The sequence below is a fragment of the Carassius gibelio genome, chromosome B19, assembly GCF_023724105.1.
Source record: "Carassius gibelio isolate Cgi1373 ecotype wild population from Czech Republic chromosome B19, carGib1.2-hapl.c, whole genome shotgun sequence".
In the NCBI taxonomy this organism is placed as follows: domain Eukaryota; kingdom Metazoa; phylum Chordata; class Actinopteri; order Cypriniformes; family Cyprinidae; genus Carassius; species Carassius gibelio.
This window is the reverse complement of record NC_068414.1, coordinates 16505733-16521918: the sequence shown is the minus strand read 5'-3', so window position 1 is coordinate 16521918 and position 16186 is coordinate 16505733. Positions and strand designations below refer to the sequence as shown.

General features: G+C 35.7%; 1 protein-coding gene across 1 annotated transcript in view; it reads left to right on the top strand.

Annotated features, from left to right (window-relative positions):
• The first annotated feature begins 5347 nt into the window (after nt 1-5347).
• LOC127979483 (fibronectin type III domain-containing protein 5) overlaps nt 5348-16186 on the top strand; it is a 29481-nt gene continuing 18642 nt past the window's right edge. The window contains exons 1-2 of the mRNA XM_052584985.1: nt 5348-5601; nt 15197-15312. Coding sequence (XP_052440945.1) covers nt 5523-5601; nt 15197-15312 — 195 coding nt within the window. The 5' untranslated portion in view covers nt 5348-5522. The remainder of the gene's footprint in view (nt 5602-15196; nt 15313-16186) is intronic.

The window sequence follows — 16186 nt, the reverse complement described above, 5'->3', positions numbered from 1 at the left end:
GCCTCACGCTCAGAGGAACACAAGTTGGGGTTATCCCTTTAGGATCAGCCCAAGTAACGCGAGACACAGATTCACCTTCACGCCAGTTTATAGACTCTCTACAGTACATCTGCTGCCCTGAACTATACTGTGTGCAGAACCACTCTGCCCTCATTTCTCTTTCTATCTGCAAAAAAACATAGGACGGGAATGGTATGAAGACCTACATTCAGAGCTGAATACAGGATGAGAACCTGGGAGAGGATGGAACTGGAATTCAGAGATTACATATTTAGTTCAGCAAAAAAAAAAAAAAAAAAAAAAAAGAATTCTGACATCATTTGGTAATGGCATATGACAAAAGAACTAATTTTGAAGAATGTGCAGGATGCTCTTTTTTAATGCAATTACACTCGCAGACAAAAAAAGTACAAACCCTAAGGTACAGAAGCTAAACGGTATATCTTTGTTCCTTATTTACACCTAAATATTACCTAAGTGTTGAAGGTTGGCACGTCCTGATTTTGCCAAGTCCGATGTGTTCCTAGGTCAACATATTTTGTTGACCCTGGAACAACATTTTACTCCAAAAATATATTCTTAACCATATCCCTACACCTAAACCTAACCTTAACCATGAGTAATCCCTAAAATCAGAGGAAATGATAGATGAATGACACTGATGTACAAGCACCAAACACTGATTTTAAGCATAAACTTCACAAAATCTATAAACTGGTTCTTCAAATCTGATTGGTTAATCACAATGTTGTTCCAGGGTCAACAACGATGTTGTCCCAGGAACATGTCTCACTTGGTAAAATCAGGTTAGGCTGAAGGTTGTACCTTTGTTTGTGAGAGCATACATTGAATGGGAACCAGTGTTTATTATTATGCTATCACAGTTTTTATTAATATTTTAAATGAGCTTTTGTTGTTATATTTATATATATATATTATATACACTAAGTTTTTTTTTTTTCAGTTTTAGTTTTAATTTATTTCCAGTTAGTAATTTATTACTTCATCTTAAACATCAATGGACACTGTATTTTTCTAGTTCTGAAGTGGTCATTAGTCATTACTCACTCAAAACCTAGACACCTGATCTAATTCTCTTTGGCTCATTCATGAGAGTTCAAAAGAGAAACAGTAATGTCGTTTTTTATTAAATCAAATGTCTTTTATCAGTTGATCTGGTTCTTAAAACTGGTTTAAATTTTCTATTCCTCATGCAAAACTATTGTGCGACTTCAGAAGTCTTGAAATATCCAGTAGCTCACAAGTTATATGGATAATTTTGATCACATTTTATTTGTGCTTTTGTGTCTTTGTTGAAATTCAAAAGCGTAGTTCTCATGAATGATGCTTTTGAATTCCATGGCAAAGAACAAGCAGCATAATTCTGCTTTTGTATTTCACAAATGAAAAAACAACAACTTGAAAACACCACTCGGGTGAATATAATAACATAATTTAATTTTAGGCGAACTATCTCTTTAAGAAAGAGGAAAAGAGTATCCGACTGAGCATTCTAGTGTAACAGCAGCCATATGGCTGTTACATAAATGTGGCAGTCTCACTTCAACTCCCTCGAAGGCTACTTTCAGCATACATTCTCTGTATGATGATGAGACAGTGCTGAAAACAGCCAACATCTCCTGTGGACAGCCCTTCTTACTGAGGGTTTCCTGTGACAAGAACCTCTAGCCTGAGGCAACACTCTATTACTAAAAAGCGTGATTCTCTTACAGACAACTCAGCAAGTCTTGCACCTTCCCTCAAGTGTTATCGGTTTTTTTCTAATTTATTCATTTTTAGTAAAACATTGTAAAAAGAGATTTTAACAACTGTTTGATCAAAATGCTAATTATGTATTGATCTTTGTTCTCATTTAAGAGCTATTTCCCTCTTGATCTTGTACTCAATAATCATCAGACAGCAGCCGTAGGCAGAAGAAACACTAAAGTAAAAAAATAAATTTACATTTAAAACTATATTGAATTTCACTGTGGTCCACAGTATTCTAAACCACTAGTGGGGTCTGAATAATAAAACCTGATTTGGCTCGCACAGTAAAGCGATACGTGATAAACGCTATCCATAAGTAAATATGAGTTTTTGTAAAAAGCATCCACAATCTCATTAGATCATAATCCCATTCCTATTAAAATTCTGCCTACATAGGCGTTAATTCATGCATGCAAACACAAGCACATAAACATATTCAAACAGTTAAAGGGAGAAAGACAAAGGATAATGCTATAAACATCAGATCTGCATTCTGTATACATTGAAAAAAGAAACAGCTCAGCATCTGCCAAAAAGATGGAAGAATGTCCCACATATTGTACCCGAGTTACCAGTCTCAAGAGCAGAAATAACAGAAAGATGTGGGAGCATGCTGTCTCTAAATGTCCTGCTCTCTTAACATCTCATGCTGTAATTAAGATCAGATTGTTAAAACTGTCCATGCATGTAATATGTTATATATGAGTTACATTTAAAAATGTCTCTGAAATGGTTTTCCAAACTGTCCTGGAGCAGCCCAGTACTGTCTCCCTTATCTTATACCCTTGATTCAACTCATCAGTTCATTTAGACCTGAAGATGGTCAAAAAGGATAAGAGAGTTGAGAGTTGTAGTTTATATTTTATTTCTAGCTTTATTTCAATAACTGATTACTTTATTATTTAATTACAATTATTTTTTAAGTGAATGTTGAATAGATTTAGTTTTAGGTAGCAAAATCAACATGAGTATTTCATGCTTGTTTACTGAATGTATTGCTATCCATTCATGAAAAGATCAAAGCTGCACCTGTAATTGAATACTGTCTGGTAGGACTGAAACATACTTTACAACCATAAAACCGACTTCAAAAGGCCATTAACCAATGGAAGAACACAAGGTATTCTCCATTAACCAATCAAAAAAAGGGAACTTCTCAGTGGTCTTACATCAGGTCCCTGTGGTGTGCCTTTTTAGGAGTGGCTAGTTTAAGAGGTTTTGTTCAATCCATTCCCAAAATCAGCCATGTTATCTTGAAAAATGCAAGTGTTAAACCTGTCATTTATTTCATACTTCTGTGAATCTGTGATGTTTTAACATTAAATAAAAATACATTATGGACTTTGATGCGATATTTAAGTATCCATTGAATGCGCACTTCAGAATTTCGCCAGAAGTAATAGGTCACATGGGCACTTTTCACCTGTTTTTTGAATACTGTGAAAAAGCTCTTTTCACATTTTCCCCTACCATATGGTATGGAGTAGCCATATTCAGACACAGCACAAGATTAAATACCCTTCAAGATGCACTTGAGACCGATTCGAAGGTGGTTTGGGATGCATATACAGTAAGATGTGACTTGTGAAAATGAAATTGGTAGTTTAGGCCACAAATGTAATTTTTCTCACCCCAAATAGACCTACATCAGTATATGAAAGTCAAGAAGTGACTACATTTAATAGGCCCAGTGTCACACTTGATAAAATCTGCATTGCAACTGTAAATGTCAGCATGTCTTATGTTGTATTTCAATATTTGTACTTGGCATTCTGACAACATTAAGCCAACTGTAGGTGCATTAGAATAATGAAAATGTGTCAGACGGTGTGAATGGAAAGTGCATTGTGTAAATTTAAAGTGGTGTCATCCTGAGGCAATTCCTTTCGGTATGCAGAGGGTATTTTCTCAGCACTTGGCACGAGAGTGAAAGGAGAGAGCTGGAAAGACCCCCACAAATTTAGGAAGAGTGGTTTCCCTCAGTAAGGATTCTGGCAGGAACAGGCGAGAGGGAGCGATGAAGACACTGCCTGCACTTCACTCTGAATTTCATTTGAGACTGAATGGGCTGCAGCGGATGACTATGGAGCAACAGTCACTGAACCTGTCTGTTTAGCTTTAGTCATCACATTTTGAGCTGCTTTGTATTTGTGTACCACATGTTGTACACTGAAAGCCGTCGATGCGTGCTAAAGCTGAGGCTGTCATGCAGAGCTCATTGTGATGTCCCGGGTAGTGGCTACACCAAATGTAATACACAGGTAGAATGGCAATTACCATGACAAAGGGAGTCCTAAAATAGGTGGAGCTTAACAACCCAGACATTGTCTCTTTGTCTACAGTCAGTATGCAACTTATAGCTGAGGGGGTTTAAACTTATATGGAAAATCTTGCAAATCGGCTAAGGTTTGTCTTATCGTAACCCAGATTATGATTTAGCAGCACACAATGTAAAAAGTGTTTATCTATTTTTGCTGATTTAAGCTATAAAAGGTAGTACTGTTTTTTTAAATGTGCGCACAGCAGGCACACAACATCATGCAGATGTTGATATTTGGTTTACATTTCGGTTCACACGTCACGTGACCAAAATTCACGTGATGTCAATTCAACATCTAATGTCAATGTTAATTTGATGTCCAATACCAACGTCAGCTGACGTTGATATTTGTTGTTTTTAGAGTGTAACCAAAATCCGACGTCAAGTCAATCTCAAGTTGGAGTCAAAAAAGTGTTGTCAACTCTATTTTCATTCTCAACCAAAATGCAACTTCTGTCAGATATACAACATCATTGTATTGATGTCCCATGACTGCTGGGTGTATTTCGTTAAATTCAATGTCAGCATTTATGGTTTGGTTACCTTTTTTCCCCCTGTGTAGCACAGATGATCAATCTTAAATACTTCTTAAACAGAAATCTATAGGAAATATTACAAAATTAGTGTTTTATCAGTCAATGGTCCTAACACTCTTCTTTTTGTGAAATGTTATTTAAATAAGGCTGTTGTATCAAAAGTGTTTAGGAGGCCTTTATGTAAGCCTTACTCAACCTTTGTTTTTTGGGGTCAAGCCTCACTTTGAGAGTTATTATTTAGACCCACTAATGGTCTAAGTAGGCCTACTCTTCTTTTATTCTTCAATTCCCAGTTCTTTTTCTATTATGAAGAATCTCAGTGTCTTTATTCGGGTGTGAATTAATCGTCCAGACCACTGCTGGAACGTGGACAATGTTGTCACGTGGTGCATGTTACTTTTCTCAACGCTGTCAGGGCAGACTAATCGCAGCCGTTTTTGATGACGGAACATAGTCTTTTATTTAGCCTTTATACAGCGGTTGCTGTAACTGACTTATCGTTTATACACCAGAAACGAACAGTTCTAATAATAAATTTAATAGATTATGCTTTTTGGCTTAAAAAAGCTCTTGAAACCCAATATAAATTGTAACGCGTTTCAATAGAGGACTCGGCTTTGTGAGCCACCGAGCGCCCCCTGGAGGAAGTATTCATTATGTCCAAATGGTAGTAGTTACAAATGCCGTCCAATGGTTTCACGCCGACCTCTCATCTCGACTTTCTGCGGCAAGTACAGAGTTTTTTAGATCCAGTGCTGTTCTGGACTGATGCAGGAATAAAGACCGCAACCAGTCGTGAATGTTAAACACATAGACGCCGACTTATACGTTTAAAAATCTTGTGAGTAAATGGGATTCAACGTCTTCCGAACAGAATGTAAAGAATTCCTTGAAGGATGTGGGGAATTAAAGGCTCGTGCGCTGCGCTGTTATTGTTGTTTTTGGCTTATATCTCCGTGTCCTCGGTTAATGCCGGTAAGTTTGCGTGATTGTAGGCTTCTAATTGTGTAAGGAATGCTGTTTGTAGGCTATATAAGGTTATTTATGGGCTTTTTGCGCACGGTACAGAAACATAAATGACATAAACCCTTATCAAACTATTGTTGCATGCATGAACATAATTGCTACGGTATTATCTTTTAACTACAAACAATATGCATAGTGCGATGGACTCTGATATATTTCACATTGCCAGAGAACAGACAGGTTGCGGGTATGAGATGAATAAATGATGCGCTACTACCTGTTCAGCCCTCCATTGGGAAGCACAAGAGGCTCGTGGGTTTCCACTGTTCATTCAGACTGCATGTAAATGCTGTGAACAATTCATGTGATCCTAATTGATTGTGTTCACATAGACAGCAGAAACCTGGTCGCCAGACAGAGGTGACAGTTTAAATGCACAATAGATCACATTTAATGGCACGTGTCTGGACGCAGACACATTTATAGTAGGCTATACTGAATTAATTTGTTAAATGGAAAACGATCTGATAACTTGAACAGCTAAATAACTACAGCAGAATAATGATTACTTTAATTGTCAACGTCACAAATCCGTTCCCCTCAATCGTATTTCCGTTTGTATTTCTCCAATCATTGAACATTTCAAAGTAATATATAATTTAATATCAATGTTACTAGGCTATGCTTTTTCTCTGGCCTGATATAGCCCGAGAATAATGGCATTTTATTATTTTTATTCGTTTGCAAACCTAAAAATATTAGCTTGTTTCAAAGAAGCATTTAACAATATCAGATTGTTGGCAATATCTTTTTATTTATTTATTTATTTTGATTGTTCAGCCTTTTCTGTTATCTTGACTATCTAGAATAATGACTATCACAATTATGCATATTCATTTTTTTTTTATTTTTTTTTATTATTATTAAAACCAGTGCCAATTTTAACACTAAAGCAAATTACAAACCATTACAAAGCATATTAGTGTGCATGAATGCAGTGGCTTATGTAATTGTAAATATTCATAACAATAATTGGTCCTAATGGGCAAGTTTTCAACTGTTCACATGTGTGCTATATTTCTATAGTTTGTAGTGGCATGCTAATGATTGCATCATGTAGTGATTTAGAAAAAAGTGAAATATATCCACAGTAATTTCAAATGAAGTTGAATTTGCTAATGTCATGCGGCTTGAAATGGTAACCTGCAATTTTTACTTTAAGAACTATTTCTACATGATTTAACATATATAAAGTAGCTTTGCTATAAATGTATTTAGATTGAAATTTTGTCTAGAATACAACCATTTAATTGAAATATTATGATTTTAGGTTACCCTTTTACCTTCTGTAACACCAAACATGCCCCATTATTACTGTGATTACTGTACATTGTAGACAGATTTGTTGATGATATAATGGATGAGAGCACTGAATGTTGTTATACTGCTTGCGTTCTGTATATAACTTTATTTAAAAAAAAAAAATAAAAAATAGACATTTATACACTGAGCGAGTTTCAGCAAATGCTTTCCCCCGCCCCCTTATGATTGACAAGACAAAATCAGATTTTTAACGTTACAGAAAATGACATTAATCACATAATAAACCGCTGCCATCAAGAGACTTAAATGTACAGCTTTCTAAAGGAAGTCATCTGCAATTTCATTCTGTAACAGTTGTTTGGTAAAGGAGGACAGTCTGCTAAAACAGTCTATTATTTCACTTCAGTGGCACCTGTTTGGCTATAATAGTGTAGAAATACAAGCGTATCATAAAAGTGGCTGTGAAATGATATGGCCGTGCCATATACCTGTCAAGACGTAAATGTGGGATGTGGAAACATACTCCTCTGTTTGTAGAAATAAGAGTGCAGCGTGCACTATGTGATTACGGTGTAGTGGCTGATAATGTGTAACATTATGTACAGATTAACTATAATAGACAATACACACAAACAAAGCACAACGCACCATTTTCACTCTGCTTTTCTCTTTTATGTGGTCTAGAGAGGCAACAAAGCCTATATCTATACATCTTTATACTGAGGCTCTGGCAGTAATGCAGGACGGAGGAATATTAATGAAGAGAGCAAGTGACATTTCCCCATCATTATGAAACGACCACCGTTTCAAACACAGAAGCAACAGAGGAAGCAGCTGAAACAAACATGTCAGAGAATAAATGATCAACTTCAGAGGGTTTGGTCTTATTACAGGCCTGGTGCATGGGTTTTGTTATGACGCCTGCGATGAAAGGCAGAGGTGTCCCAGCAATGTGCAACTCAGAGTTCCCCGCTCCTCGCTCTCACATGTTTGTTTCATCTGACAGTGTCAGGCATCTCATCAAAGCTTCGGGAGGACACTGTGAATATTTTATGAGTCTGATGTTGTTTAGTGGGGCCAGTCGCTCCTGTGCATTGCATATTACAGCAAATATATCAGTTTATCAGACTGATGTTGTGTTTCGACACATTAGGGATGTCAGGTCAGTCAGTAAAATGCTAATTGCACAAAATATAAAACTGATAAAAGCCCCCTAATTGAGACTGGCAACAGACAAAAAAAATGACACATCGATATATTGTTTGTCATATGTGTATAAATGTAGTTTGGTGAGGCACATGAAGACTGTATTGCTCAGATATTTGGAACTGTGGTGCAGTGGTTAATGCATTTTACAGTTTTACTCTCTGCTATATTTGCTGAATGAATATTATAATAATAATAATAATAAAACTAACAAAAGAGATAAAAGGCCAATATATATTGATCTTAATGTCTTCAAGGCTGCATTCCTTTCATCAAAGATACAGTAAAAACAGTAAGATTGTGATAATCTGAATATCTGTTTTACATATTAATGTGTTTAAAAAAGTAATTTATTCCTGTGATGGTAAAACTGAATTTTCTGCATGATTACTCTAGCCTTCAGGGTCACATGAACCTTCAGAAATCATTTTAATATATGTGACCCTGATTTCAGTCATCAGTCTTTGTCTGATATTGTCTGATCCTAGTAAACCATACATCAATAGAAAGCTTATTTATTCAGCTTTCAGGTGAAGTAAATCAGTTTCAATGATACCGTAAGCTGACTGGTGTCCAGTTATTAATATTATTATCAATGTATGAAATAGTAAAAAGAAATGCTCTTTTTCTAAGAAATGTTTCTTGAGCAGCATACCAGCATATTAGAATGATTTCTAATATGAAATTACAAAAGAATAGCAAATCAGCAGCATATTAGAATGATCATGTGACACTGAAGACTGGAGTAATGATGCAGAAAATTCAGCTTTGCATCACAGGAATAAATTACATATTAAAGCATCACAATTCTAAACATGTACTATTATTATTTTTCAATATTATTGTATATAAATAAATACATTTTGGTGACCATAACAGACTTCTTTCAAAAACATTAAACATTTATTCTAAACATATGTATGTAACACACACACACATTTATATAATCTTCCATGTGCAAATTGCATGAATTATTAGGGTTTGATTAAATGTGTACATTTTTCGTCTGTAATTTTGTTTTTAGAATTGACTTTAAAAGCTGTAATTAAAACACAAACGTTATGATGGTGGATACTCATTGGCTGATATTACTCCCACATGAAATATTATCACAAGCATCTGAAAATAAGAGGCGGTCAGGTAGGGCACCGACTCCACGCTAAGATGCTATTAGATGCTGGAGGGAAGCGGTTTGCATCACTTCCTCAGAGTTGAAGCAGGCCACAGATCTCTGGATCAAAGACTGGGATTTGAATCTCAAGGGTGTAATATTCTCAGTCTAGAGGTCAGCTTGAGCTGTGAAAGCGCTTACAGACTTCAGCCGGAACGGCATCCTGTCATCTCTGACATCACTGAATTGTTAATCAGAGGCTCAGTTTTTCCTCCCCATAAGGGAGCTTTGCTAAATTACTTTGAGAAATAATCCCGCAGGTCAAGGAAATAATGAAACATTGGTTCTAAGCTGCTAGTTTTCCTCACTTTTTCACTTTTTTTCCTGTCACAGTGAGGATCTTCTTTGACTTCTATTACTTTTATGCTGAACTAATGATATTTTCTGTCCCCTAACTCTCATAGAAACCTTTCTGTGTTTTTTCTGCTTCTATTAACAATATATTTAGTGTTTAATAGGCTTATTGGCTGGTCTCTACAAATTAAATAACTAGTTTTTACCATCCATTTGGTCCCCACTGAAACCAACATTTCCTTCACTTAATGAGGACATATAGAATTTTCATGTTTTTATATAAAGCTAATTATAACACAGCAGACGAACTCTGTAACTCTAAAGATAAACTTAAAAAAAAGAAAAGAAAATTGATTTTTATTGATTCTCCAATTAAAGATTTTCCGATTAAAATTTCCCCAGATTAAGCTTTTGTCAGATATACCTCACTTTTGGAAATGTTGTTCCCATGTTGTTTTTTTTTGTGTGTGTAAATATTTGTTTGTTTGGAATTAATATCTGAAAAAAAAAAAAAAAAATCTGTTCAGCACAAATTCATTAAATTAAAAGTAACAGTGAAGAGTTTTACATTGTTTTTCCAAATGATTTTAAAGATTTTAAGAAGCACAACCATTTTCAACATTTCTAATAAGAATACATTTTAGGAGAAGTTGCATATTTCACCTCGAATGATGGGAAATGTTATATAATTTGCCTCTTTTTTTATTATTTTCAGAAAGTCTTCTTAAAGATACATTGAAGACTTGAACACTCATCACAGGAGCAATGCAAAATTATAAAATCAGTCATGTACAATTTTCTGTACAATGCACCATAATACTTGTGATCTGATTTTGAAAAGCTGCAGCACCTGACAGCCTCAAACACAACAAATATTTCTCTACTCAAAGAAATATTACATTTACTCTGAAACAAAATAGCACAACGTCTCTCCATCAAATGAGTTACAGGTTACTCTTTACCTGACCAAAATTGACACCAATAAATATCCCTCCAAGGTCTCCTGTGGGACGGCAGCACTAAGCTACATATTTACGATGGCTGCTATGTCCAGGCACCGTGGATGCACTCAAGCCAAGCCAGGAGTTTCACCTCATAGCCAGGGCTCCCTAAATCACAGCTGAGTATCACTGGACCACCGCTGCCCACCTGACTGCACACCGCTCAGACACATAGGAACCAGAACGCTCACGCTTCCTACAAGGGCGACTCGCAAATGTGATTGTGGGTTTAGTTTGACAGTTTGAAAAATGAATGGCATGAATTTTTCCAAGGGACGGTATTTTTAAGCAGTGCTCATTGTGAGATTGAGTCCATACATTCAAATCACGTTTGTCTCCGCAGACAGGCTAATGCACTTTAGGTTTGCTGTCTGGCTGCAAGCCAAAGACCTATAGAACATGAGCATCATGAGAGAAGCCATTACCAACCGATGGGATCCAGAAAGACTGAATGAACGTCGTCAGCCTGAGGTTCCTGAGGTTACATTAATGTACTCTATGTGTTAACATCATGTCTGAAACCTCAACTCTTCAGGGGTGGTAACAAATGTGTTTGAGGCAGCTTGACCTTATTCGTTTTTAAGAGGGTAATTTAAGTTGAAAGGCTTCGCCAGTGAGAATTAGGTGAAGCCCTGGTGTTGAAGATTTTTGCAAAATATCCAAATGAAAGGAAAATTATAAAACACATCCAACCATTAAAGGTGAAACGTGTACAAATGGCTTGATTATAGTGGATTTAAACTTTCAAAATAATTATTTCTTATTTAAAGGATTTGCTTAGCCAAAACATCGAAAATCTTATCCTGATGTTGTCCCAAATCCTCCTGATTTTCTTCCATGCAAACCTAAAGAAGTAGTTTAGCAGAATGTCCATGCTGCTCTTTTCCATAAAATGAAAGCATTTATTAACCAAAAGCTGAACATAAGACTATAATACATACAGGTAAAAATACGACTAATGGAGTATAATAAGAGTCTTCTGAAGTCATATGTTAAAAAAGTTGAATGTGAGCAAGAGACCAAAATTTAAAGGGGGGGGGGGGGGGGGGGGTGAAATGCTCGTTTTCACTCAATATCCTGTTAATCTTGAGTACCTTTAGAGTAGTACTGCATCCTTCATAACTCCAAAAAGTCTTAAGTTTTATTATATTCATAAGAGAAAGATAGTCTGTACTGATTTTTCCCAGAAAAACACGACCGGCTGGAGACGTGACGTGTGGGCGGAGCTAAAGAATCACGAGCGCCAGTAGGCTTTTGTGTTGAGAGCGTTTGGAAGCTGTGACATTACCGTGAGGAAAAAAACATCATCCAAAACAAACCATGGCTAACAGTCAGATTCAGTGTATATTTATGATCCAGAATCAGATCCAGAGGCTGAAATTTAACAAGAGCAGCATCAGCAACAACGTCTCTATGTGGTATGTATTGAAACTGTATATATTTGCTTAGCGGTTTTGGAAAATGACTAAGTTCCACTTTGTCCTCTTTTTTTTTTTTTTTTTTTTAAGCTGTACATGTGGAAAGTGCAGTTTGATGACAACATCGCATGTTGTTTACTTGATGTGCTTACGCGCCGATAGCCAAGTTAATAACACAGAGATATTTGAAGCAGTTTTACTCACCGCCTGCACTTCCAACACACGATCGTGACCCTTTTTCGTTGGGACTGCATTATCCTTAAGAAATAAATGATGTGCAAATCCGGCGTCAAACTGGACCTTGTTTGTAAAACAAGCATCTTCGAAATGCAGGGAACAAACACAAACACTTGCACAACTCCGTTGATGCTCTGTAAAAATAAACTCCATCCACTGGTCCCTTAATGCTGTTTCTCTTTTTTGTAATCTGTGGAGGGTTGTCTTGCCCTGGCAACCAAAAACACACTTCTTTTGTGACTTTTCGCGACGCTCTCGCTCTGATCAGTGAATGCCTGTGCTCTCTCATTGCTCTGCTATACGGGAGCGCGCGCTCTTCCGGCAGAAGTGCCCTCAGGACCCATATAAGGAAATTCCGCTCCATCTAACGTCACACAGAGCCATACTCAAAAAAAAAACTTTCCGAAACTTGTGACAAACCGGAAGGAGTATTTTTGGAACAGAAATACTCCTTCAAACGTACAACTTAATTTTTGAAACTTTGTCCATGTTAAACATGGGAATCCAACTCTTTAACAGTGTAAAAAAACTCAGTATTCATGAAATAGCATTTCACCCCCCCTTTAAGTTAATCTCTGGAAATTGTATTTTCCACCATAGATCTCAAATCTCATTTTCACTTCATCATATCCATTGCCGTGTTGTAATCGGTCATTTTATATGATGTAAATTTCTTTTATATTATAATATTACTGATTACAATTATGAACAATCTTTTATTTTTATATATATAATTTTTTTACATTTTAGTAATTTTTATGTGCATTTGTCATTCAGTTTTTCAGTATTTATATATATATATATATATATATATATATATATATATATATATATATATATATATATATATATATATTTTTTTTTTTTTTTTTTTTTTCAGTTTTAGTTTCAGTTTTAGGTTTTTAATTTTTTTTTATTAAACTTTGCTCATTTAGTTACCAATACAGAATTTTAAATGTTTACGTTTTTCATCAGATATTTACATTTTATTTCAGTTTATTTAAATCAACAAAAACATTTGTAATAGTTTTAGTGAATTTAACACACAGGCCATGAAATTAAAAAAAATATATGTATTTGTATTGTATGAAAAAGTACACTTTCTTTTTCTTTTTGTGTTCTATGGGAAGTAGTGCAAGAGGTTCAAAACATTATGAGGGTGAGTAAATGATGAAAGAATTTACATTTTGGGGCACAGCAAGATTTCAAGAACCATGAATTGTGGGATGCCAGTGCTCTCCTCATAGGCATCAATAAACTACTGAGGCATGTTTCTAAATGCATGTTACATTACTCCCCTGTTTAAAGTGTAATGTATGACTGTTCCAAACACATCCTGCCCAGTGGGAGACATATTGTGTCCTCAGGGATGACTGGCTTTCTCTGTCTGTCATCCCCTTTAAATGCATTATTTCCCATTTGCAGAGTGTGAATTTGTTACATTGTGATGGATGACGTTAAGCAGACATCCATTTCACTCTGTAGTCAACAAACATTACTGATGATTAGATCTTCACGCACCGATTTATGTAGCGACATATTATCATTCTGACAAGTGATGACACACAACTTCTGATGTCTTTCCTGAAAACCATTTCCATTTAATTCATGAAAAAAAAAAAAAAGCCCAATGTGCCAAACGGTGGCTGGCTCTGTGTACTCTAGGCCGTGCCAGGCCATTTTCTTTGTTTAATGACCATCAAAGACAAAGAGGCTGGTTCAGATAACAATCTAAGAGCTCCCACACAGTAAATAAAAGTAAAGAGCAGTGGAAATATTGATCTAGAGCAAACATAGAGCTAAGCATCAGGGCACTTCCATCAGCCAAACCACACTGTTCATTTCGGTATTAGAAAAGAGCTACACAGAATGAAGGACAGAATGAACCATTTAGAGTGAAAATAATTTTGTACTATCATCATAATTCACAATTGAACACATGCATTAGAATATCTTCATAAGAAAGTAATGGCTATGTAGTTGTGCATGGGTGTTCTGGGTTTTATGAATTCACGTGACCATATACAGTAGAAACACCCCAGCAACATATGAACTTAAAATAAGTTATAAAGATAATATCAAATGAGAACTGCAATTTCAGTTCAGTATATGTGTACATTCCGCATAACTATATGATTTGTTTTACTTTATATAGGCAGTTAGCTTGTGTTTGGAGAGCTATTGTGTTCCAGCATGAAGTAAAACGTTTCTGTTTTAATCAGGACAACTTTCAGATCAGTTTTAGAATGTGACGGATATGGCATTGTTTATGTATTGGTTCTTGGCCGACAATAATTACTATGCACACTGCTGCAGCAGATAAAGTTTGGACTTGATACTGCCAAAAGACTTGCTTCAGTGAGCATTTAATAAATGCTGCTGTTGCTGCATAAATATCTAGATAGGTGGTGCTGGGGGAGGTGGAGGGTATCAAATTAACTTTTTATATTTTAAACATACTGTTTATCAACTGAACAGGGATTTTACTCACTGTTATTCTGTTTATTTTGTTGAATGGTTAAATAAATGACACAGATGACTGTAACTGGTCCATTCTGCAGTAAAGCTAAGAGTAATAGGTAAAATATGAGTGCTTTTATATGCTGCATCAGCAGTGGAAAATGAAGTGGTATTATTGTTACCATAAAAAGAAGGGAAGAGTTAAAATAGAAGAATGATAATCTTTGCAACAATCAAACATATATATATATATATATATATATATATATATATATATACAGTATTTTAAGTTTCATTATTAAAAATAAGCAAACATGACCTTTGAAGTTCCTATGTAAAGAGTGCATGCAATGAACAGTCAAGCACATTTTCAGCTGGTTAATGGTTTTTATTTTTATTATAATGAATTTGGGACTGTAAGCACAAGAGGTCATGCAGTATGTCACATCAGCACCTTTTATCCCTTTTATGTATTTTATTTTTGTCATCCTTAGACAGTTTATCTGCTCCGCTCAATGTGACCATCAAAGCACTGGAGGGGAACTCTGCGATAGTGACATGGGACATTCTGGAGGGAGACCCAGTCATTGGGTTCGCCATCACCCAGCAGGTATTGAACCAGTTTATGGTCAATTTCGAGTCCTTACATGTGCAAAACATGGCAAAATCACCTCATAACTCAAGTTTAATGAGGCAGTATCATGGAGAAATGCTTGTGTAAGCATGTTGATTATGTGTCGATGTCGACTGGGCTGCTTTCTCTTCGAGGGCACATGCTGTTGATATTTTAGGTGGCCTTGAGCTTTTTGTAAATGTTTTATGCATGCATGCATTAGCCTGTGTGTGTGTGTGTGTGCGTGTGTGTAAGCAGATTTGAGGAAAGCAGTCACTATGTAGACCTCCATAACAAGGAGTGCAGTGACCATCTGCTGGAGTATAAAGCCATTACAGCTTGTCACCAAACTGAGCGAGACAGAGTTTCTGCAGTGTGCATGAATATGTGTGTGTGTGTGTGTGCTCACTGTTTATCTCCTCATGAATTTCTTATCACAACCACTTATCACAAGTATGGTGGGAATTCACTAAGGATGAATTGGGCCAATATTGCATACTGTAAATCTTATCTGACAAAGACAATATTACAGTCAACGTTAAATAGCATGTGAAACTTATTTTACTTTTTTTTAGAAGATGCATTTGAGTGAAACGTGTAAGATGGGTGGATCTTGTACTATTACTTTATTAACACTATTGATGTTGTGTGTTAGGTTTTTTGTAGTTTTATTATTTTTATTTCAGTTTTAGTTTTAAATATTTTAGTACATCAGGTTAAACTAAATGAAACTGGGAAATGTTGCTTATTTCAGTTATTGTTTATTTTATGTAGGTTTTTGTTTTTGTTTTATGAAATATTTATGGTTTTAGTTGTAGCTATTATAACCCAGCTATTATAACAGTATTATCAAATTACATTGGAGATGGAC